Here is a 24484-nt window from a genome sequence, read left to right on the forward strand (position 1 = left end):
GTCATTAAGTTGAGCATTCTGCCCTAAAAATCTTCAATATACTGTTTTGTGCTCAACTGCATGCTAAGCAAATGAATCTGAGGTCTCTTTCAGTTTGAATTTGTGAAACAATGACCTCTAAACACAATATTGATTTTTCAAAATAATTCAAAAGTAATTATTATTCCTTAGCTGATTATATGCTCTATTATTCTTTAATAAAAATAGTAAATAATCCCTTCATTTAAAAAATCTTATCTCCTCCGAGAAGTAATAAAATAGTAAAATTTGTAATTGTATCTATGGGTTTACTTTAACGTATATATCTTGGAAAACAGTAAATTCATGAAAACCGTGCTTTGGGTTCTGATGGCAGTTGTTATAATTGGTAACACCAGTACAGGAGAGAGCAGGCATGTTCTATGTTATGAAGGCTAACTCAGAGCAAAACAGTTTATTCTACAATAGCACATTGGAGGAGTAAATGCAATTAAAATGTAAACAAGAAATTGTAAACAAGAAATAGCATCGCTCTCTCTTTACCTGACTAAATAGTCTATACAAACTACATAGATATCAAAGGTTTTACATATGTACACAGCCAACATAATATCAAAATATATTTTATTCTGGACCTCTTTCAGATCTGATTCAAATTACAGTTGTCAAAGCAATACAATGCAAAGGGAAACTGCAACAACAACAACAACAAAAAAAATGTGCCTAGAAAGGATAAAAGGGTCATTGGGGACAAATCATTGTGATGTGGAACCAAAAGACATCATAAGTGTAATTAACATGGTCCAGGACAGCACAGAACATCTATAATCAATCTTCCTTACACAATAACCATGAAAACTGAACAATAAAGTTCTTTAACATGTACAAAAAACTGTCATGGGCTGGTTTACACTTTTACAACAGTTTTAAAGTTAACTGGATAACTAAAGAAATGATGCAGACATTTTAATCCAGTGCTATAGGTAGGCTCACAGAATTAGACCCAAAGGATTTGTAAAAATCAAAATTAGAACATTATAGATAAATGTCAAAGTCAGGAAAGAAGAAAATTACTTCTGTATTTGGGGATTACAGAGCTACAAAACGCAGTCTGTTTTTTATTTTAATGAGATGGATAAGTACATTAGACTAGATACAACATGCAGAATGTTTTCTTTAACTTATCCAGAAACTCCAAAGAAAACATCATGAAACAACTTACTAGAGGGAAAAAAAAAAAAAAAAAAAAAAGCCTTATTCACCCTGCTTCAAGACTGTCAACGTAAAGGCAGAGATAAAGAATGCTATTAATACTTCAGAACTACTGATATGACATCAAATTTCTAAATCAGTGTATTAAAAAAAGTGAACACTTCCTCTTTTTTCCTCTCTCTTCTACATTAACTAGAATCATGTTAAAAACAAACAAACAACTAACTGATATTGAATGTGACACTTCAGAGCTACTACCAGAAGGAGTAATTCATAACTTCCCTACCCTCCTTGCATCCCTGCTGATTCAAAAGGGAAAAAAAAACAAAAAAACCCACAAACCAACCAGGGTCTCTTGTAGATTTGCTGCTATTCCCCCAAAATGTTGGCATTTGCTGCCATGCCACAATGTTGGTCCACTGAAATAGGATTTCTGTGGAGACTGTCAACAGTAATTCATCAAATGCAAGTACCATCCTTAGCATGTAAGAATAAGCGCAGGTACTATAGAAATGTACAATGTGCTTAAGAAAATGAAAACTGTTTTGAGTAAATAGCACTGTATTTGAAATTTATTTTTCTGCTCCTCTAACAAAACTTAACATTTTTGCTTACATAAGGATGGTCATTTGTGATTCCTTTAAATAGCAAAAATGTATATTCCTCTTCAGGCCTCTACTCAACAATAGTTTACATTACTCTTAACAAAATCATTCTACATAAACAGCTCCTTAAAAATAGTACTCTATCATTAAATCTAATTTGACAGAAAGAAGTTTAAGGAAAAAAGGAGTGCTTTATAAGTGAAAATGTACAAATCTTTGGCCTTTCTCTTGACATTTTTGTATGTCAAAAAGCAAAAAACCTTCATGTAATTCAACCTAATGATTACTTTTTGCACCATAATTTGTTTTTTACACCACAAAAGGAGGCACTTTCAGTTATCTGTAAAAGGTGTTTAATCCTAAAACATACTTACCTAGAGAATAATTAATTAAAACAGAATTCAGTACACTCTAAGATCTATTAGGAAATTAAAAGTTACCACTTCTAAAAGTCATTTGAAAGTTAATGATGGTACCTGATCAACGATAGGGAATAGGGGTTGGAACAAATATTAAGAACTTACGGGATTTCCTACATGGAGAAAAAAATATTCCTTTATGATGTTTAAGAGTGACAGCTGCTCTTTACTCTATTTTAATCAATGAGTATTCTAGTCATTCAAGTTTTCCTTCCTATTTTTCCTTATACGTTTCTTACAGTAGCCTATACAACAATGATATACAATGAATACCACAGAAAGTCTGCTGGAATCAGTTGATCTTCAGGAATAAGTTCTTAGAAAAAAAATAGAAGGAAAAATGAGCAAGAACCTCAAATATAAATCTTTACAGGCTGTAAAACTTGGTCTCTTACAGTCATGTTACTGCTTAAATTAGAGGCAATCTGATTTTTGTCTACTGGAGCAGCATCGTGGCACATCAGCAGGCAATGATGATGTTGAGAACAGCAGCAAAAATAAACAATTGTATGCTCACGAAGAACCCAAGCCTACAAAATGGATACCTTCCAGATAAAGTTTATACTTAAAAGACCCAAGACATCAGGATAATAAAGCTCTGTATTTATAATCTTTTATATGTCATATTGTGGCTATGCTTAAGTAAAATAGCTACTAAAAGATTTAAAAACAACAACAACAAAAAAAACAGAAAAGATGACAATACCATAAAAACGTAGCTGTCTATTTTGGCAGCTATATTGCGGAACTTATTGACTATCTTTTAATCAGCTGGAAAAAAGTCAATAACTGTATGCAAATGAATAAATTGTCCATATCAAAATACAAAAGTACTATCAATAATCACCTCTGACTTTCAGATTTAAATTCAGTGCAATTGACAAATGCATCGCTAAAGGAAAATGCAGCTTAAACATACTCAAAACATTTGTGTCTATTCCTGGGAGCACATTTAAAAATTATTGCACAGATTTTTTTATTTTTATTTATTTTTTTAAAACAACAACAGAGGTCAACCACAGATGTGGACCTCCAGCAATAAAAGCAGGATTTCAAGTGCCAGATACTCAGCATATTAGGTTTCCTACATAAGTCACAGGGTAATAGTTCTAAATATCTAGAATATGATCCAAAACCCTAAAAACAGCTGGCACAAAACCATCATGAATGACTGCCTCTCTGGATGTAAATTTTAAAAATATTATTACAGTATCACAGTCCCCACTAACAACAACTGGGGTACATATAACAATGTATTATGGAATTAAGTGTATTTATTTTCTTTACCAATAGCAAATGCTATCCTACCTTAGTAAAACCAAGACTTGCTTCAATCAATGCTGTTGTTTTAAAAAATAGCAAAACAACAAATGCTGAAAATGAAAGCTGCATTATTTGGATTAAATCAGTTTCTACTTAAAACACAGGTTAAAATTTTAGTAGTAAAAGCCTCAAAATAATTAGTGACAGAAATAGTGTTATAAATTTGCTGTTGGATAATAAGTGATTCCTAATTGAAATCTTGGAAATAATAAATTTGACAACTATTTTCTTCAAAATTGACACTTCTGGATTCTTACCTTAATCATGACAAACCCTGTTAATCACACATATAAACACAGCCCCAGGCTACCATTTGTAAATTCTGTAAGTTTTAGCTTTCAGTTGCACGAGCACAAGAGGCGGTTTGATCTGATACCTACTATGTTTCCATGAAAATAAGACCTAGCTGAACCATCAGCTCTAATGCGTCTTTGGAGCAAAAATTAACATAAGACCGGGTCTTATACTATGTTAGATAAGATCCGGTCTTATAGTAAAATAAGACTAGGTCTTACATTAATTTTTGCTCCAAAAGACACATTAGAGCTGATGGTCCGGCTAGGTCTTATTTTCAGGGAAACACAGTATATCCTTAAGAAAATACTTGGTATTAAGAAGAGAAAAAGACATGATAGTAGTGATTATTTGGAAAAAAAATAGCAGCTTATATCTATCAATATTTGAAAAAAGTGTAGTCACAAGTACCACAAATACAGAATCAGAGCAGCAGGGAGGTTAGTGCAATTATACTTTAAAAAAAAAAAATAAATGGGAATCACTGCTATTTAAAAACACCTTGAAGCAAGTCTTCTGTTTTAAAGATTGTTTTACACTAAGGTAGCTAACATTTTGCCATGTAATGGCAGTGTTATATGCCGTTATCTTGCTTTGTATAAAGAAAAATAACATGAGAGATTTTTAATACTGGAGTTTGGTTACATTACATATTTAAGCTTCTACACAGAATGATGGACACTTTGAGAAGCTAATCCTTATCCAGAAACAGTTTAATCTCTTAAAAAACAAAGCAAAACAAATAAAGAAAAAAAAAAAACCCCAAATCTACTTTGCTCCTTTTAACAATAGTGCACATTTTAACCATAATTTAGTTATGGCTACAAAACATCAGAAGATTTTTTTTAATGTATCTTCTCTATGGTAATTAAAAAAAACTTTTGTGCCCTTCTAGTCTTTAATTGGCAGAAATATGTCCCAAAAAAGAAACTACTGCATTTAAGCCACATCACCAAAAAACAAACAAAAAATGAAACAAACAAACAAAAAAAACAGAGCATAATACCCTTTTACTGATGTGTCTAACAGATTGACGTGACCAAAGTCAAATATTTTCATTTAATTTCCAATTTCCCCTTCCACAACATGCACCAATTGAATATATGCTCTGGGAGCCATAAAATGTACCAAACATTTATCTTTTCAAAAGAATGCATTAAAATATTTTTAAGAATTTTTTTGTTTAAAGGTGAAAAAAATATAAACAAGAAACTGATTCACTCCCTTACTTCATGCATCCATAAACTAAACCAAAAACAAAGTTTAAAAGCAAGAACAAACTACTGCTGCAAGTTTTTGTTAAGTCCATTTTCTCTGTACATACAAACTGCTCAACTACTGAAGGGAAAAAAAGAATATAATCCATGGTGTCTGCTGATTCAAAGGGGAGAAACAAGGCTGTCATTAGTATCCAAAAACTGGTACATGTACGGGCTGCTTTTATAATGCATATTTCTTTCTCTCTTCTGTTTTTCATATCCAAAACTTCTAAATGCTATTTTAGGGGCACAGCAGATTAGATTCCAGCACTTGGTGAACAGAATTCACAAGCTGTGATAAAATTCTGTCATCTTCAGGGTGCAATTTTGTTTATATACACTGTATGTATATATTTCTTTTAGATTTGGCTGTAGTGGACTGGCCATGGTTCAGGTGGGACTATAGCAGTACGTGGGTCAGGGACAGTCATTTTGGCTATGTACACATTCATAGTCGGTCCATGGCTTCCAACTAGTAGCGCTATTTCCGAAGGTCTAATACACAAACCTGTAAGAAATGAAAATAATCAGCCAGTGTGTTAAGAATGTCATCGTACATTTTTAGTTTAATTTTTCTATAGAGTATGGAATCTATTTCTTCATTCCAAGTTCACAAAACTGGTAAAGCAATAGTAATCGTGGCAGTGGGCATTTAACTAACAGAAATCATACAAATTGTCTAAGTTGCTGGAGGAAACCGCCATGGGCTAATCCTAGAGGAAGAACCATGGCTAAAATTATGAAAATTTATTCTCTGGTAATTAAAAAATAGAAAACATATACCCAAAATAGATAATTTCCTTTTTCTGGGATCTTAACAAACGATACTGCAGATTATATTAAGTAAGCGGGCATTTTCCTGCCAAATCGCATCGTAACGCGGGGCTTTTTTGACATTTTCTCACCAAAATTAGACTTTCCGTAAAATATTCATATCTTTCGATCTAGTTGATATTTTTCTATGAAACTTTCAGTGTTTTAGTTTAAAAAGAGGTCTCTATTTATTTACTTTGCAAAATTTTTGCCGGTTCCAACTAGAGGCGATATGATGAGTTTACTCGTTTCCCGCAAAAAATGTGTTAAGCTATACTTTTCAGTAAACAGCTAATGGCTATACCCTTTACATCTTCCCTTTGCTTTCAGAACTTTGGAAGCCATAACTAATATTTCTGTAAAGAGTTGGACAACCTCATCCTGAAAGTCTCTCAGTAGTATCACACATTCCTCAATGTAGGACTCAACTGCCTCTATTCCCCCTTCCCTGGACCACCTACACTCTTCTGCAGGGAAAAGAAGGTAAAAATAGGCATTGAAAATTCAAATCTCTCTCACAGTGGTATGCTGCTATACTTAATTTCACTAATGAAGGCTTACTTTAGAAATACCTATCCATTTCTTAATTACGAAGACACTTTTTGGGGAAAGATAGCCTAATTTTTGTTTATATTATTTGAATGAGTATGAAAACTATATAAGCTTTAGTAAGTAAAAAAGATCAATTCCATACCTTAAAATTTATTTTGAAAGTAACAGAAGGCACATTTATTCACTGTGCTCACACACACACACGCACAGCTCCTTGGAAACACTGCGTTATACTTACTGAACCATCTGATGCACTGGCTCCAACCTTGTCTCCTGCTGCATTCCAGCAAACTTCAAAAATTCCACCTGTTCCCCTATAACTGTGAACTAGAGCACCTGTCTAAAAAAATGAAAACAGAATCTTAAAAATAATACCACATACTGTTATAAGTCCAAATATTGAGGTAAAATTATTATATGGCTTTATTTCTAGCAATAAGAGGTAGGGTTTAGCTTCAACTCCAAAATAAATACAAGTTCTAAAATACTAAAATGTGATATGATGATCCTCTTATAAAAAGATAATACTAGTCTGCCCTCAATAGATCATTCATACACACATTTAGTTTAAATTTGAAGAAATTTCTTTGGCAAACATAAAGAGTAAGTGCAATAAACTAGTCAAGACAATTCAATGTTAAGTCTGTTAGTTACTCCTTATTTACTGAGCAGCAGTCTAAGCTATAGAAGTTATATAAAAAAAAAAAAGCTAAAAGGATATACATGTATTATTCTTGAAAGATTATATAATTTTTAAAAGTACAACCAGGAACACTAACAATTTCATTACCAATTTAGCTGACTCATAAATATAACTAAATTATTTTATTCCTTCAGTAACGGAAACAAAATCATTCAGCTGCCACTGAATAACTAAAACTCGGTACAAAAATGTATTCTCCTAAGAAACCAGTCATTAAACAGGAAAAAGTTAAAGGTTCTATTGTGAGAAATCCAAAAACAATGAAAAATATGCTTCTGGTATTCTGCTCTGACAAACCAGGAAGGTACCTCTCAGCTTTAAAGTTACCTAGAAGGTCAAACTAGAGGTAGCAGATCTACCTAAAAACAACAGGGCAGCAAGACATGTACCTTGTGAACACCCACCCAGACAACTAACCCTAAATTAATCGCTAAAGTGGAAGACTGTTTTCCCTTGCTTTTTCTTCAAAGTCAGTCCAGTAATACTGTAGAAGCCACAGATGCACTGCTACAGCTTATCATATTGGGAAGGCTCTCCTGATTTTTAAACTGTTTTTCCTACCTAAAATGTCTAACAATTTACGAGATTAGTGAAAAAGTGTGAATACAGGTCTTCAGTATCCATGATCAATTAGAAGAGAGAAGTAGGAGAGAAAGGAGTGGCACCAACAAAATCTAAAACCTGCTGATACGTAGAAAGTAAAATCTATAGGACAGTCAACTTTGGGGTTTAAGAAAACAAAAACTTTCTTTCAAAAGTACTTACCAATTTCTAAGCTTGACTTAATCTATAATTGAACCAAAACAGCACAGTCAAGAAGCCAGAGGTAGGACATTAATAAAGGCCAAGAGATGTAGATGTATGTTCAGACCAGACTTCAACAACTGACCTGTCAAATGCTTTGGTAACATATCATCCAAGGAATGAAAGAAGAAAACTAGATGTATATATTAGAAAAAAATGACTTTCTCTTGCACTAAAACTCACTAAAAGATGCATTTCACTATTTTCAAACTTAAAAGAAAAAAAGGAAAATATTTTTGATACACAATAGTGATACAACAAAACAGTATGGATAGTTGCTCATATGCCCTTAAAAGCTTAGCAGTATCTTCCATTAGAACTCTATAGTCCGATACCCAAATTTCATTTAAATTGATTTTCTCACAATGACTGAAAATGTATACAGCAGACAGATTATCTATAGATTATATCTAATAAGCCTTTGCTACTCAATCACAACAGAAAGATTAATGTGAAAAGAAAATCAAGGGGTAATATAAACTATCAGAATAAGAGAGCACAGAAAGGTTGATAGATTCACTACCAATATACCAAAATCCACATATGTTCCAAATACAAGCACCACCCAGTAAGTAAAAGGAATATGCTTTTTTAAAGATGCTATTCATGGTAACAATAAAATCCATAAAACACCTAGGAATTAGGAAAAAGGATCTTTATAAAGAAATTATAAAACTTTAATAAAGAAAAAAGACTTAATTAGGAGGATTTATAAAGTTAGTTATTAAAACACTGCTAATGATGCAGGTATATATACAAGTATATCAATGGAATGCAAGAGAATCTATGAATAAACCACACAAGAACTTGGTATATGAAAGAAGTGGCATTATGAAACAGTAAGGAGGCAATGAATAGTGCGAGACAACTGGTTATCCATGTAGAAAAATAAAATTAGATCTCTACCTCACACCACATATAAAAACCAATTCTAAGGGAGTTAAAAATGTAAATGAAAAAATAAAACCTGAAAGCATACAATGAAAGAATCATAATGCTTTTATTCACACACATGCCTGTAGGGGATCAAGAAAGAAATGGGAGCAAGAGTTTGTATTTCTAGCATACACCTTTTATAGTGTCGTTGGGTTTTTTTAGGAGGACCATTTGAAAGTATAACTTAATGAAAAATAGTATTTGAAAATGATGATTTATGCAAAATACTCTGTGATGGTCAGCAGAGAGAAACACAGAGAGACACAGTCCACAGTCACTTATTACGTCCGTACTACAACCAGCAAAGAACTTGATCATTGAAGAGGGAGAGCAGGGGGAGTCAAGTGATTGCTGTTAAAGAAACAGTGTATGGACCATAAAAACTAAAATACTGAGAAGATAAAACGAAAGCAGCAGGCTGTTTTGTCTACTTTTAGGAAAGGCTCTCTATAGCACTGTCCCTAAGAAGGTAGTATAGTTTTAAATTTGTCTGATAAATCATTGTGTTTAGCCATAAAATCTTGTCCTGTAGTACAATTTTTAAAATGTTCATATGGAGTTCTTTCAAAGACAATTATTTTAGAAAATTATAAAATTATATTTAATAAATGCATCTTAACCCTTACATTTTATGTCTGCAACACTGCTGGGGAAAAACAAAGAATCTAAAGTATTTCTAAATTTTGGTCTATATTATGAAAATATAACTTCAGTTGGTTTTAATCTTTACTTAGCTGTAAATTAAAAAAAAAAAAAAAAGTACTAATTTAAAACCTGAGAATTGAATTAATGCCACAAAAGGAATGACAACCAAAGAGGAAAAGAAATATTTGCACAGGCTAATGCTTCTTACTAAATATAAGAGTATTTACTTGACTATTTAAATAACTGAGACATACCTGTGTGTTCCAGATGTGCACACATTTGTCAAAAGAACCACTTGCCAGATACCTGCCATCAGGACTGAAAGCTACACTGTACACAGGCTCTTGGTGTTTTGTCAAAGTATGGATGCAAATTCCTCGGTCTACATCCCATAATCTAACAGTAGAATCAAAGGATGCACTGACAAGGGAGGAAAAAATATGATTTTATAAGTAATAAAATATTCTCAGCCCCACCCACAATCTACAGTAGTCAGCCATTCCTAATAGCTAGCCACAAATTCCTCATGAGGAGCAGACTTGGCTGCTAGAAAGAAAGTGTTTTGGAAACAAATCTATATATGAGAAAAGGCAGCTATAAGGGCATCTCCAAGTCCCTGAATCAGAAGACATAAACGAGCTAATTCACTGTATTCCTTTGTTCTTTAAACAATTCCTTCATATTGGTCCATGGTTTTGAATTGACAACATTTTTAACTCTATCTTTTTTTTAAATACTGAAGAAACTTTATTGCACTGTGCCACATTACTTGGGTTTTAATCAATATTTGATATCACCAGCAAATATCTGACATCTCCGGGGGGGTCAAGGGGAATCCATTATGACCTGAAATAATAAAACTCTGTTTAAAAGTTCCCATTAAAAAAATATTACTTGCAGGACCCATTCCCATTCCCTGGAATCTTTCCTAATTTGCTGTCATACATATTAGAAGTGTTATTTGTAGAAGACTCATAAAAGGAAGAGTAAAACAGAAATATTACCTTGCTAACATAAGGTTGGCATTTGGATTATTTGTCCCTGGCCCTGTTGGACTCCACTTGATAGTATAAATTTCTTTATTATGTGCTTGTAAATCATGGACACAATTGTCTTGTTTCATACTCCATATCTAAGCAAAAAAGAAAAATGTATATAATTATTTTTCTATACAAAGGGTACATTTAAAATACTACCTTGCCAATTCAAAATAAAAGTGGTATAACCAGAATAATGATTACAGAGATCAAGGGGATATTTGAAAAGAAATTAAGATGCAGTATTTCTCTCTCTTTAAAATGACAAATTAGCCATAAGTCCTTTCCAAATATTCACTATTGTAAGACTTCAGGACTGAATTAACTGTAGTTCTAAAGTTACTTTTGATGGCTTCAGACGGTATAAACGTTAACATTCTGTAAGTTCCTTGGGTAACGTTTCTGAAATGTTTAAGGCATTAGTTTCTATGCTGTCTCTTAAATAAAAGATCTACATTATACATTGCTTTTAGAATTTAAAATCAGGAAATATTTCACAACAGAAAATAAATAAGCAAGTTACAAATAAAATAACATGATTCATGTATGTCACCAAAGTATAGGCAATAAAAGCAAAAGAAAAGTCGGGTGGGACTATATAAAATTAAAAAGCTTCACAACAAAGGAAACAATCAATAAAATAAAAAGACAACCTATAGAATGGGAGAAGTTATTTGCAAATCATGTATCCAATATAGAGTTAAATTATATAAAAATATAAGGAACGCCTACAACTCTACAGTAAAAAAACCTAATAACCCAATTTAAAAGCGAGCAAAGGACTTGAACATACATTTTTCCAAAGGAGATATATAAATGACCAACAGGTATACGAAAAAGCTCATTGTCACTAATTAAAAGAAATGCAAATCAAAAAACACAGTAAGATAACACTTCACACCTGTCAGGATGGCTAGTATATATTTTTTAAAAAAGACAATAAATGTTGTCGAGAATGTGGAGAAATTAGAACTCTTGTATGGTGTTGGTGGGCATGCAAAATGATGCAGCTGCCATGAGAAAACAGTATGGAGGTTTCTCAAAATATTGGAAATGATACTACCATATGATCCAGCAATTGCACTTCTGGGTATTTATCCGAAAGAATTGAATTCTTTAGGAGGTATCTGTACTCCCTTGTTCACTGCAGCATTATTTACAAAACCCAAGATATGGAAGCCACTTAAATGCCCACCGACAGATGAATAAAGAAAATTTGGTATAGACACACAATGGAGTATTATTCAGCCTTAAAAAATTAGGAAATCCTGCAATATGTGACAACACTGCTGAATCTTAATAAGGATAAATACTACATGAGTCCATTTTATGATGCATCTAAAAGAATCAAACTCAGAAGCAAAGAAAAGAATGGTGGTTGCCAGGGGTTGGGACAGGGAGAAAGAGGGAGTTGCTAATCAAGGAATATAAAATTTCAGTTCTAGAGATCTGCCTATAGACAACACTACTATACTGTACACTGAAAAATCTGTTAAGACTAGACTTCATGTTAAGTGTCCTTTACCATAATAAAATTAGAACTTTTTAAATGATTTATAGAACCATGAAAAGTAACAAAGCAATCATTAAAATTAAAATGGTAGTGAGTAGTGCGTCTTTCTTGAAATGAAAATATGCCTATGAATAGATTAAAAATTCCTGTTATTTTTGAGCAAAAATTAAGAGAAACCTACACTGAGAATAATTCTGACAGAATTATTCAATGAAAATATGGGGAGAAATCTTGCCAAATACAAACACCAAACCCAACTGCTGACAAAAAAAAAAACAAAAATTAGGGGGGCTTCACACTTCTGCAATGTCACTAATTAGAGGTAATAAAGCAGTATCACAATGTTTTTGTACTCTAAGTACTTACAACACAATGAAAATAAAGCCAAAAGCTTTGTCTCCATAGTATTTCATTTGACCTTTCAGTAGCACTGACATTGCTGACCACTCTTGTCCACCACCTCCCTTGAAATGTCCCTCTCTACACTTTCTCTTTCCACTTGGCTCATTCCTCCTCATTTTCCTTTTGAAAGCTCATTCTTCTTGAGCTGGTAATTATTGCAGTTTAAGACTTTTGTTTTTTAGGTTTCCCTCTTTTCTTACTTTATACTTATACCTACATAGGTTTGTCCATGCCCATGGCTCTGACCACACATCCAATGAGAAATCATAAATTTTTATGTCAAGCTGAGAGTTCTCTCAGCATCAGACCCACTTAGCACCTCTACTTGTATGACTGACTCAAAGACACTGTTGTTTAAGTTTGACACGATGTTCTCACCCACTTGATGTTTCTTGTTCTCAGAATACGGTTCCTATACACATTAATCATCTAGTTTCTGCTTTAAAATTCTATGCCTTTTTATTATTCTTAGGACAAACAGAAGCACTCTGACATTTCCTAGTCCAACTCCATAGCTGCAACTCAATCCACGACACCCCAATCCAGGCTCTCTAGCCACTGGTCTTCTTTCATATTCTCTTATGTGCCACATTCTGTTCCACAAGTTTCTCTCATTTCATAGTGTAATGTACACGTACGTAAAGTAAACTCAGGAGAGAAAAGCATTAAGAAATGCATTTTTACTAGCAATGTTTGGAAGAGAGCCCAGGCTGGAGAAAAAGTCACTAAAAACACAACAGGTATTTAAGGAAAAACCCCACCAGGTTACCAAGGTTACATTTAGTCTGCTCATGGGAGGAGGGAAAGCAGTTTGCCCTAATGATTATGCTAACTGTAAAGGTCGTCATGTCTGCAGACACTGGCACTGCAGAGCACAGGAGAAAATTATTTTCAGTTTATAGTTAGCATGTTACAGGAAGGGGCTTCATTAATTTTGGAGATTAGTATTTAGGCTGTTCTTTATCTCAAAATGTTTTTTTTCTCTAACTGGTATGTGATGTGCATAGGTGTCAGTTTTGCTTTCAGTCACATAACTAGAAAACCGTAGATATTGAGATGTGGATGCTGGCATGTCAAGTAGGTTCACTCACCAGTTAAGTGATTCTCTCTGTTATCTCTCACTTTCCCGGTAAGGATGACATACATTCACACCACAGCAAAATCAAATTAATACAATTCATAGAATTTCAATCAAACCCATGAATGCTACAAAGATCTCTGCCGCTTATTAGTCAAATCTTTACATGTGCAAATACACTTATTGTGCCAATACGACTTTCTAAAAGTGAAGATAATTTGTAACAGCACATTTCTTAGTATCATAATTCCTGCCATGCAGCCAACCTTTTTAATGGAATTTGTCATATTCAAACATTTGAAATACTTCATAAAAGAAAATATAAAAAACAAGGTTTAAGCATTCAATGAACTGTAAGATAGTCTAAATAATGTTCAAATGGCCAGAGCAGCCACACTACCGTATGACATCTCCACCCCATTTCTCCCCACTATCTGAATTACCTTCAAAGTCATGTCATCAGAACAGGAGGCCAGGAGATTGCCAGTTGGGTCCCATTTGATAGCATTTACTTCATTCTAAAAGTAACAGTAAATAGTCATTATTTTCATTTTGCAGACTGGCTTGCTCTTTGGTCATTAAACATACATATTTCAAAACCACTCTGAAACATTACTTATTCATTATAATCAGTTTTGGGAGGGGGGGGATTCTCACCGTGTGTCCCTGGAATGTTTTAATAGGTCTGTCTTGTCCTAATTTACAGACATGAATGCACATATCTGTACTACAGGAAGCAAAGGTATTGTTGCTCTGCCAATCGACATCCAATGCTGGTGCTAAAAAGGAAAAAAGGCGAGGTTTGCATTCATTCCACATGTACTGAAATCGAGGAGCCTGAATTTTAAACCATGGTTGGACATTAAGTATGCCAACAGAAATATAAACATTCTATTTTATACTTTTTAAGATAACATAATTTTTAAAAATTATGACATCTAAATATCAAAAATATTAATACATCATTGAGTTGTGTCTATGTCAGACACACTTAACAAAGTACATGGACCTGGTCATCAGGAGATCAGCATTCCTGAGAGTGTCCTCTGTAAATTACTAGCACTGGATTTTTGGTTTCTCGTTTGTAAATGATAAAATTAAATGTGATGCTATACTTCTTTTTATTTCTAAAGTTCCGTGAGTGTTCAACAAACAAGACGCCTTGGTTCTGCAACTCCCTTACGAGTGGTGGGCCCTAAGCAAGTCACTTAATCTCTCATGCTATTTTCCTCACCTAAGAAATGGGGGATAAAACCTTTAAGCTTAGTATAAAATGATAGTGTGAAAATCAAGTGAGATGGTATCTATGGAAAGGACTTTGTAAATTATAAGTCAGACAAATGTTCCACTGAATAAGTATCATTCCCAGTATCTACTCAACTGATACATGGAATACAGCATATGATTCACAAACACATTTTATTCTGAAAGATTCTTGTCAAACACCTCTTAAAATCTATGTCATTGAATTTAAAACATCAGAGGCCCAAATTCTGGCTAGCATTTAATACTTATTTTAGCTCTGCTGAGATGAAAGAGCCTGGCCTTTCGTTTTCCCCTGTTGCTAGGTGCAATGACCCTCTAATTAGCAAGGCAGATTCCGGTAATGATAGCAGTGATCAGGGTAAGCAATCGGAGCATACCCCAAACAATGGATTTGGAGCAGGGGTGGGCACTCTGTGGGCCATCAGCCAAGACCAATTTTTACATTTCATTTGGGTGGGTGAGTAGGGGGGCGGAGGGGAGAATAAAAAGACTACATGTGAGCAAAAGAACACCTATGAATGTGAAAATCATATGAGATTCAAATTTTGGTGTCCACCAAGTTTTATTAAAACCCAAATAAGCTTATTAGGTTATATATTATCTATGGCTGCTTTTGCACTACAAAGGCAGACCTGACTAGTTGCAACAGAGATTCTACAGCTTAGAAAGCCTAAAAGTTACTTTCTGGTTGTTTACAGAACAAGCTTATCATTTAAAGAAAACAGAAAAAAAGGAGAGAAAATGGAAGGTTAAATTTAAGCTGTGTATCCTCACTACTAGAGATAAAAAGCATTAATAAAGGAGGTCATAACTGTGTCTATGGGAAAGGAAAAACAAAGCCACTCTGTGTAAATCTAATTGTAATAGTAACAGCTAATTCTGAGACTATTGTAAATCGGTGTTTCGAGAACTGAGACTGATAAGCCAAGGAATATGTCATGTGTGAGGACTTGCAACTATGGACAGGAGCAGCAAAAAGAAAAAAAAAGAATTAAAGCATTTATGACTCATAAAGGAATACTTAATCAGGATTTTCAGAATTATATCAAGACATTTAAAGACAAAAGAAAACAGGCAACAGTGAAACGGATTTCATTAATTAGCTAAAGACAAATCAGGTAAAAAAAAAAACCCAAAAATCTAGAGTAGAGCTCAAGGAAGCTAAAGGTCGTGATATAACCAGACATTATAGAACTAGCTTTGGGTGTATTTCTACAATGAAAAACCAGGAATCCAGATATTATCTGGACTGAGTCAGTAAAGGTAAGTAATAATTACAAGACGGAAAAAGACATGTTTAATAGAAAAATACTATGTGTGGGGTATGAAATTTGAGACTATATATAATACTTAATACTCTCCCCAAACTTGATGAAAAATAGGGTATATAAAAAATACTAACATAAACTCATCTTCTGTACAAAAATTTCAAATTATAAGAATTTCCACCAGATTAAAAAAAGTAAAAATAACCAAGACTCACAAAATTTTAGACCTGGCAAGTAGAGTGAACTCAGAAGGCAACACTACTTGGGGTGGTTCTGGTCTCCTCCCTCCCTTGTAGGGCCTCTTTACCTCTGCTGTGTGTCCAATCCCCAGCTTCTGAGTGTCTGGGTATTAAGGGCTCCAGGGGGCAAACTTATTCAGAGAATCCTCCTGCTCTGCTGCTGTCTCCATTCTCCACAAGGTGACCAGCACCCAATGGCTGGTGGTATGTAGGTGGCAGGAATTAAAAACCCCTCACACCCTTGGCTTACGATGAGAAAAATTCTGAGGTATAAGTAAACACTCCAGAGCCCTTCCTGTCCGGGTCAGGCCAGGAATGGACCTGCTTCACCAGAGACTGCTCCCTTCCTTGGCTCCTTCCCTTTCCCATTCTGCTTCCCACAGCTCCTCACTTGTTTCTCCTGGGAGGGTTTCCTTAACAAATCACATCCCTCAAATGTTTGGCTCAAGGTCTGCTTCTGAGAGAATCCAACTTAAACCGGCCAGTAAACAAAAATACAGGCCAACTTTGAGCAGCACTATGTGTGAATTCCGTTGTGTGCATCACAACTTCTCAGAGCAGTGCAGACAACTGTCCTGTTCATTTGTCACCTTGCTCTCAAGTCCATTCCTTACTACATTCTGTCCTCCTATGCAATGCACCCAGCAGGGCTGACTCTGGCAAATTACATATCCCACACTTCTGTGCCTACAGGTTTCCAGGAGGGTTCACAGGGTGTAAGACACTGTCAAGGGCCCAAGATCAGGACAAAGAGAGAAGACAGGTGATTTTGCTCCCAATTCTCTCTTTCAGGCTGTGTCTCTGGCAGCAGCTATGTTTACTCTACGCCATTCTTGCCAGTAGCCTCGCCTTTAAGGTTCTAATTCCCACTGGGCAGCTGGATCCTGCCGCCTTCTTTGTAGTCTTAGGTTTCGGGCAGTTGTTAAACTCCGGGTTACCTCATATTCCTGTTTTTCACTCTTCTAATACCTCTGCAACTGTTTCCTTGCATTAAATTCCCTTTCCTGCATTTCCTGGTTTAGATTCTGTTTTCATGCCTGGAATCCGATTCAGTAACTACTTACACTACACTTTCATTCTGACATTAATATTATTACATACAGTATCATTTAAAAAACAATTTTAGCGAAGTGTTTCTTAGGTAAATAATTTGTTCTAGTGTTCAGCAGCAGGGGGAAAAGGCCTGGAAAATCTAATTAATTTAGAAGACCATCAAAGGTATAATAAAATGCTATGAAGAAGGCCGAGCATCTGTCATGATGCACCAGGGTATGAACTTGATACAGAGCAGTCTGCAAATATTAGACGGGAGGCTCAGAAAATAGGCAACATTCAAAGAAATACACCGTCAGGTTCAGAACAAAACAAACTGTATAAGCAGGAAAAGATAATTGGGGGAGCTTGGGAATGCTGCAACATGAGTTGTATAATTAATGCTTCTGTAATAACCTGCCTCACAAGATACAATAGTTATGGATTGCTATAATCTAAGAACACATGCCTCCTTACTTTATATTTATTCCTAAAATAAAATGAGTCAAGGTAATACAAGTTTTTTAGGACAGAAACAGATCTCTAACATAAAATGTACTTTTATATCGGTGATACATAAGAGGTGTGCTTGCTATTACTGGTCTCGTTTTACGCACTACAAAAGAGTCTAAGAAAAGTTAATTTGCTCAGGGTAACAGAGACTTTTAACATACTGGAGCTAAGATTCAAATGTCTGTGTCTAATTCTGATTTATTTTTCTTAACCTGTGAATACTTTGTAAGTTAAAAAGGCAATGAACAAACCTATGAGGAAAAGGAAGAAAAGCATTTATTATTCATTTGCTTTTTTTTAAACAGCTTTATTCACGTGTAATTCACATACCATAAAATTCACCTATTTAAAGTATATAATTCAATAGTGTTTGGTATGTTACATTATTAATTTTTAAATATGTGGTCATATATAATGTAAAATGTGTCATTTTATTAAGTATACTACTCAGTGGTATTAATTACATTCATAATGTTGTACAACCATCACCACTATTTCCAAAACGTTTTCATCACCCCAAACAGAAACTCTGTAACCATTAAGCAATAACTCCCCATTTCTCCCATCCCCAGCCCCGGATAATCTCTAATTTTTATTTTTTGTCTCTATGAATTTGCTTATTCTAGTTATATAAACAGAATCATCTTATTTGTCCTTTTGTGTCTGTTTATTTCACTTAGCATAATGCGTACAAGGCTCATGGATGGGGTAGCACGAGTCAGAACTGCATTTCTTTTTACTGCTGAATAATAATCCATTGTATGCATAGACCACATTTTGTTTATCCATTCCCTATTGATGGAAACTGAGTTGTTTCCACCTTTGGCTGTTGTAAATAATGCTGTTATGAACACTGATGTCCAGGGATCTGTTCAAGTCCCTAATTTCAAAGCTTTTGGATATGCAAGGTATGATCAAACAATACAGTGAATGCTCAAATTAAAAAAAAAAACACTTATTACAGTAAAAGACACATTGCCATTAATCCCACTCAAAATACTCCCTCTTGTTTCAAACACACATATCCCACCGTTCTTGCCACTTTCTGAAGCAGTTCTGGAAGTCCTTTTTCGTGAGTGTCTTTAGTTGCGCTGTCATGGCTGCCTCGATGTCCTGAATCGATTCAAAACATTTACCTCTCATGATCATTTTGACCTTGGGGAAGAGCCAGAAGTCGCTTGATGCCACATATGGTGAATACGGTATATGAGGACACACCGTAATGTTTTTATTTGATAGAAATTGCCGTATACCAGAAGCAATGTGTTACATGGAGTGTTACATGATGGAGGATGATTTACGGCACACTTTAAAACACACCTTCTCTCAACCATAGCTCACACCTCACTGACTGCACTGAACACGGTGAAACTTGTCACGCACTGTTACTAAGGTTCTACATGCTGCTTCCCATATTGAAGATCCCTGCCTTTCCACTGGATGGCACTCAGCAGCAACCTTCATCGTTAATTTATGATCACAACGGAAAGGCTCCATGTCACACATCTCTTCTGGTATAGCAATTTCTGTCAAATAAAAACATTACAGTGTGTCCTCATCCATCTTATTTACCAGATATGGCACAATGTGACTTCTGGCTCTTCCCCAAAGTCAAAATGACCATGAAAGATAAATGCTTTGAATCGATTCAGAACATTGAGGCAGCCATGACAGTACAACTAAAGACACTAATGAAAGACGACTTCCAGAACAGCTTCAGAAAATGGCAAGAACGATGGGATAAGTGAGTTTGAAGTGAGGGGGAGTATTTTGAGGGGGACTAATGGCAATATGTCTATTTACTGTAATAATTTTTTTTTAAACATTCACTGTATTGTTTGATCACACCTTAGATACCTAGGAGTAGAATTGCTGAGTCACATGCTAATTCGATGTTTAGCCTTATGAGGAATAGTCACACTGTTCTCTATAGTGAATGTACCAGTTTACATACCGTATTTCCCCTAAAGTAAGACCTAGCCGGACAATCAGCTCTAATGGGTCTTTTGGAGCAAAAATTAATATAAGACCCGGTCTTATCTTACTATAAAACCGGGTCTTATATAATATAATTAATATAATATAATATAATACTTGGTATTATATTAATTTTTGCTCCAAAAGACGCATTAGAGCTGATTGTCCGGCTAGGTCATACTTTCGGGGAAATACAGTATCTACTAACAAAGTATAAGGGTCCTAGTCTCTCCACATCCTCATGAACATTGTTATTTTTTTTTATAGCCATCCTAATGGGTATGAAGTGGTAACTCATCTATAATTATGATTTATGCTTTATGCAAGAGTGTACATGGGAGAATATCTAGCACAAGAATCAAAAGATAATAATTTAAAATGTATGATAGACTTCCATACCTGGTCAAGAGGGAGTATCCGGGACCATATTTATTTCCTGCCCCAAACAACCAAGAAACTTACAAAATATATGAAATGATAGTTCAAGACACTGGACATCTAGCAACAAAGAACAGTGGTTCCGCAGAGAAGGAAAACCAACAAATAATGTACCTTCAAAATTGCCCAAGCTTACAATCTGGAAAAAGATGTCCAGGTCTTAACAACAGGAAGAATTCTCTCTATGCAGAGATCAATGAAATTCCTGTGCTGAATAAACAAAGATGAGAATGTGGGGAGACCAAGGCAGCTAGAATTCACAAGACAGAGTACTGGAAAGGAGAGAGCTACACAGAGAACTCTCAAGGTCTACCGTGGGTCCTACTCACACATTCAGCTGTGTACTAATAAGCATAAGTGTGTGAAGACACTAGCTGAGACCTGGGAAAGAACCACTCAAAAGGATTAGAAGAAACAATGTCTGATACTCAAGGCTGGGAACAGTACCTAACTCTTCCAGCCAGACTAGAAACTTCAGGATTCAGGGAACACTGGTTAGAGTACCCTAAGGTTCTTGCTTCAGTAATGGGGAGTAATGAGCCCTACACTGAAATTGCTTCACTGCCATTTAAAAAATCTTATAAACAAGACCCGAAAGGATAAACCATTCCTTAACTGTGTCCCAGAATAAATTTCACAAATATTTATAACAATACAAAAATATCCAGCAACCGACAAGGTAAAATGTCTCACATCCACTCACAAGAAACACGGCATGCAAAGATACAGGAAAACATGACCAAAATGAAGAGAAAAATCAAATAATGAAAACTGACCCAGAACAGACACAGATGTTAGAATTAGCAAAGAAATCAAAGCACTTGAAACTACAGCTGACCACTGAACAACGCAGGGATTAGGAATGAAGATCTCCCAAACACACACCCCAAACAGTCAAAAATCACTGTATAACTTTTGACTCCCCCAAAACTTAACTATAATCATCCTTCGGTATCTGTTAGGGATTGGTTCTAGGAACCCCACGGACATAAGAACACGTGGAGGCTTAAGTCACTTATATAAAATAGCATAGATCAATGCATACAGTTGGTCCTCCACATCTGTGCATTCCCAACCACAGATAGAAAATACCGCTTTCAATTCGAGGTTGGTTGAATCCACAGATGTAAAATGCAGGAATACAGAGGGACGACTATCTATTTATTGAAAAAAGAACTTCATAGAAATGGACTCAGACGATTCAAACTTGTGTTGTTCAAGGGTCAATTGAGTATGCCATATTTTTAAATAGCTAAGTAGAGACATGAAAGATGTAAAAAAAGACCTAAATCAATGTCTATAGATGAAAACTGAAGCATGAGATGAAAAATGCATTGGATGGGATAAACTGCAGATTAGATGCTACAGAAGAAAATATTTGTGAACTTGAAAACAGCATAGAAACCATCCAAAATTGAAAAAACAGAAAGATGGGGCATCCAGATGGCTCAGTTCGTTAGAGTGCGAGCTCTGAACAACAGGGTTGCTGGTTCGATTCCCACATGGGCCAGTGAGCTGTGCCTTCCACAAGACAACAACCTGCCGCTAAGCTGCCAGAGGGTGGCTGGGTGGCTCAGCTGGTTAGAGCATGAGCTCTTAACAACAAGGTTGCCGGTTTAATTCCCACATGGGATGGTGGGCTGCGCCCCCTGCAACTAAAGATTGAAAACGGCGACTGGACTTGGAGCTGAGTTGTGCCCTCCACAGCTAGAATGAAGGACAACAATTTGAAGCTGATGGGCCCTGGAGAAACACACTTTTCCCCAATATTCCCCAATTTAAAAAAAATTTAAAAACCCAAGCAAAATTAAAAACGAAAACAGAAAGACTGAAAAAAAATAAACAGGGCATCAGTGAACTGCAGTATGTCAAGCTGACTAATAAACAGGTAATCAGAATCTACGATTTAAAAAAGGAGGGGAAATAGTTGAAAAAAATAATGATCATACTTCTTTTTAATATGAAGAAAACTGTGAACCAACAGATCCAAGAAGCTCCCAGGACAAGACATGAAGAAAACTTTACCAAGGCATGACATATTCAAATTGTCCAAAACTGGCAATAAGGAGAAAATCTTAAAAGCAACCAGAGAAAACAAGACAAATCATGTACAGAGTAATAAGGATGAAAATGGTAAACAATTTCAAATTGAAAATAATGTAAATGAAAAAAAAAACAAAACATTTTCTTTAAAGTACAGAAAGAAAAAGAAACTGTCAATCTCAGAATTCTATACCCTACAAAAATGTCTTTAAAAAATGAAGGTGAAATAAAGATTCATTTAGATATACAAAAACTAAAAGAATTAATCTGCACCAGATTTACCCTTTAAGAAATACTGAAGTAGTTCAGGCAGAAAAGAAATGATACCAAATGGAAATATGTATCTATGTAAAGGCATGAAGAACATTGGGAATGACAGCTATATGAGTAAAATTTATTTAATTAATTAATCCCTTTAAAATTTCACTTGAAAGTAGCTGGTGATAAATTGAAGATGTGTACTATAAATCCTAATGCAACCATTAAAATGAAAAGTTAATAACCCACCAAAGAAGGAAAATGTAATCATAAAAATATTACATTAATCCAAACAGAGGCAGAAAAAGAGGAAAAAAGAAACAGAAATATGGTTAATTTAAATGTAATCATATCAATGATTACATTAACTGTGAATAGCCTAAATATTATAATTAAAAGACAGAGGTTGATATTAAATGAATAAGCAATATATGCTGCCTATGTAAAATACATTTCAAATATAAAGACATCAACAGATTGAAATTAAAAAAATGGAAAAATATATACCATGCAAACACTAACCAAAAGAAACTGGAAGAGCTATATTAATATTAATATAGCTCTGAGACAAAGTAGCTCTCAGAGAACAGAAAATTAAATGGGAAACAGAGGGTCATAAACAAAATGACAGAGGTCAATTCAAGATGAGGACGCAACATTGCTAAATGTTCACGTTCCTAAGAAAATTGTTTTAAAATAAATGAAGCAAACACTGACAAGCTTCAAAGGAAATAGAGATTATTGTGGTTCCAATTATTTGATGATTTCAATACCCCTCTCTCTACAACAGATGACATGAGCAGACAGAAAAATCAGTAAGGCTATAAAAGGTTTGAACATTATCAAACAACTTGACTTAAATGACATTTATAGGAACAAGAGAATTAAATTAAAAATTAATATTACAAAGATCTCTGAAAAATTCCCAAAAACTCAGAAATTAACACACTTCTAAGTAACCAATAGGTCAAAGACAAAAAAAAATCAAAAGTAGAAAGTACTTTGAACTGAATAAAAACATATAAAAAATTGTGGGATGTCACAAAGTAGTAGTTACAAGTAAATTTATAGCACTAAGTATCCATATTAGAAAAGCCAAAAGGTCTCAAATCAGTGTCCTCAACTTCCACATCAAGCAAACAGAAAAAGAGCAAATTAAATCGACACTGACAGCATGATATATAAAAGAACAAATTAATAAATTATGGAATTCATCAACATTAACAACTTCTGATCTTTGAGGGACATTGTCAAAACACTGCAAAGACAAGCCACAGCCTATAAAGACAGTATTTATACATACCTGATAAGATTTGCATCCAAAATATATAAAGAATTCACAAAACTCATTAAGCAAACAACAAAGCTAAATTAAAGATCCAAAGATTTAAACAGACATTTCACCAAAGCACATGATTATAAAATCAACGTACAAAAGTCAATTGCATTCCTATATACTAACAATGAAGTCTCAGAAAAAGAAATAAAAAAAAAAACAATTCCTTTTGCAATTGCAACAAAAAGAATACCTAGAAATAAACTTAACCAAGGATGTGAAAGACTTATGCTGAAAAGTATACGACATTTTTAAAAGAAACTGAAGACACAAAGAAATGGAAAGACATTCTGTGCTCATGGATTGGAAGAATCAACATAGTTAAAATGGCCCTATTACTCAAAGCAATATACAGATTTAATGCAATCCCCATTAAATCCCAATGCGATCTTTTTTAAAGAAATAGAACAAAAAATCATCAGATTTGTATGGAACCACAAAAGACCCCGAATAGCAAAAGCAATCAAAAAAAAAAAAAAAGAACAATACTGGAAGTATCACACTCCCTGACTTAACTTGTACTACAGGGCTACAATAATC

The 24484-nt window shown here is 34.5% G+C and overlaps 1 protein-coding gene across 4 annotated transcripts in view; it reads right to left on the bottom strand.

The window, feature by feature from the left end:
• Positions 1–586: 586 nt before the first annotated feature.
• TBL1XR1 (TBL1X/Y related 1) overlaps positions 587–24484 on the bottom strand; it is a 157786-nt gene continuing 133888 nt past the window's right edge. For all 4 annotated transcript variants that reach the window (XM_019752254.3, XM_019752263.3, XM_019752216.3 and 1 more), the window contains 6 exons: positions 14232–14353; positions 14018–14092; positions 10549–10676; positions 9799–9964; positions 6695–6796; positions 587–5599 (listed from right to left, as the gene is read on the bottom strand). In XM_019752254.3, coding sequence (XP_019607813.1) covers positions 5573–5599; positions 6695–6796; positions 9799–9964; positions 10549–10676; positions 14018–14092; positions 14232–14353 — 620 coding nt within the window. In that variant the 3' untranslated portion in view covers positions 587–5572. The remainder of the gene's footprint in view (positions 5600–6694; positions 6797–9798; positions 9965–10548; positions 10677–14017; positions 14093–14231; positions 14354–24484) is intronic.

The sequence above is a fragment of the Rhinolophus sinicus genome, chromosome 17 (genome assembly GCF_057876585.1).
Source record: "Rhinolophus sinicus isolate RSI-liver-muscle chromosome 17, RSI-T2T, whole genome shotgun sequence".
Lineage (NCBI taxonomy): Eukaryota > Metazoa > Chordata > Mammalia > Chiroptera > Rhinolophidae > Rhinolophus > Rhinolophus sinicus.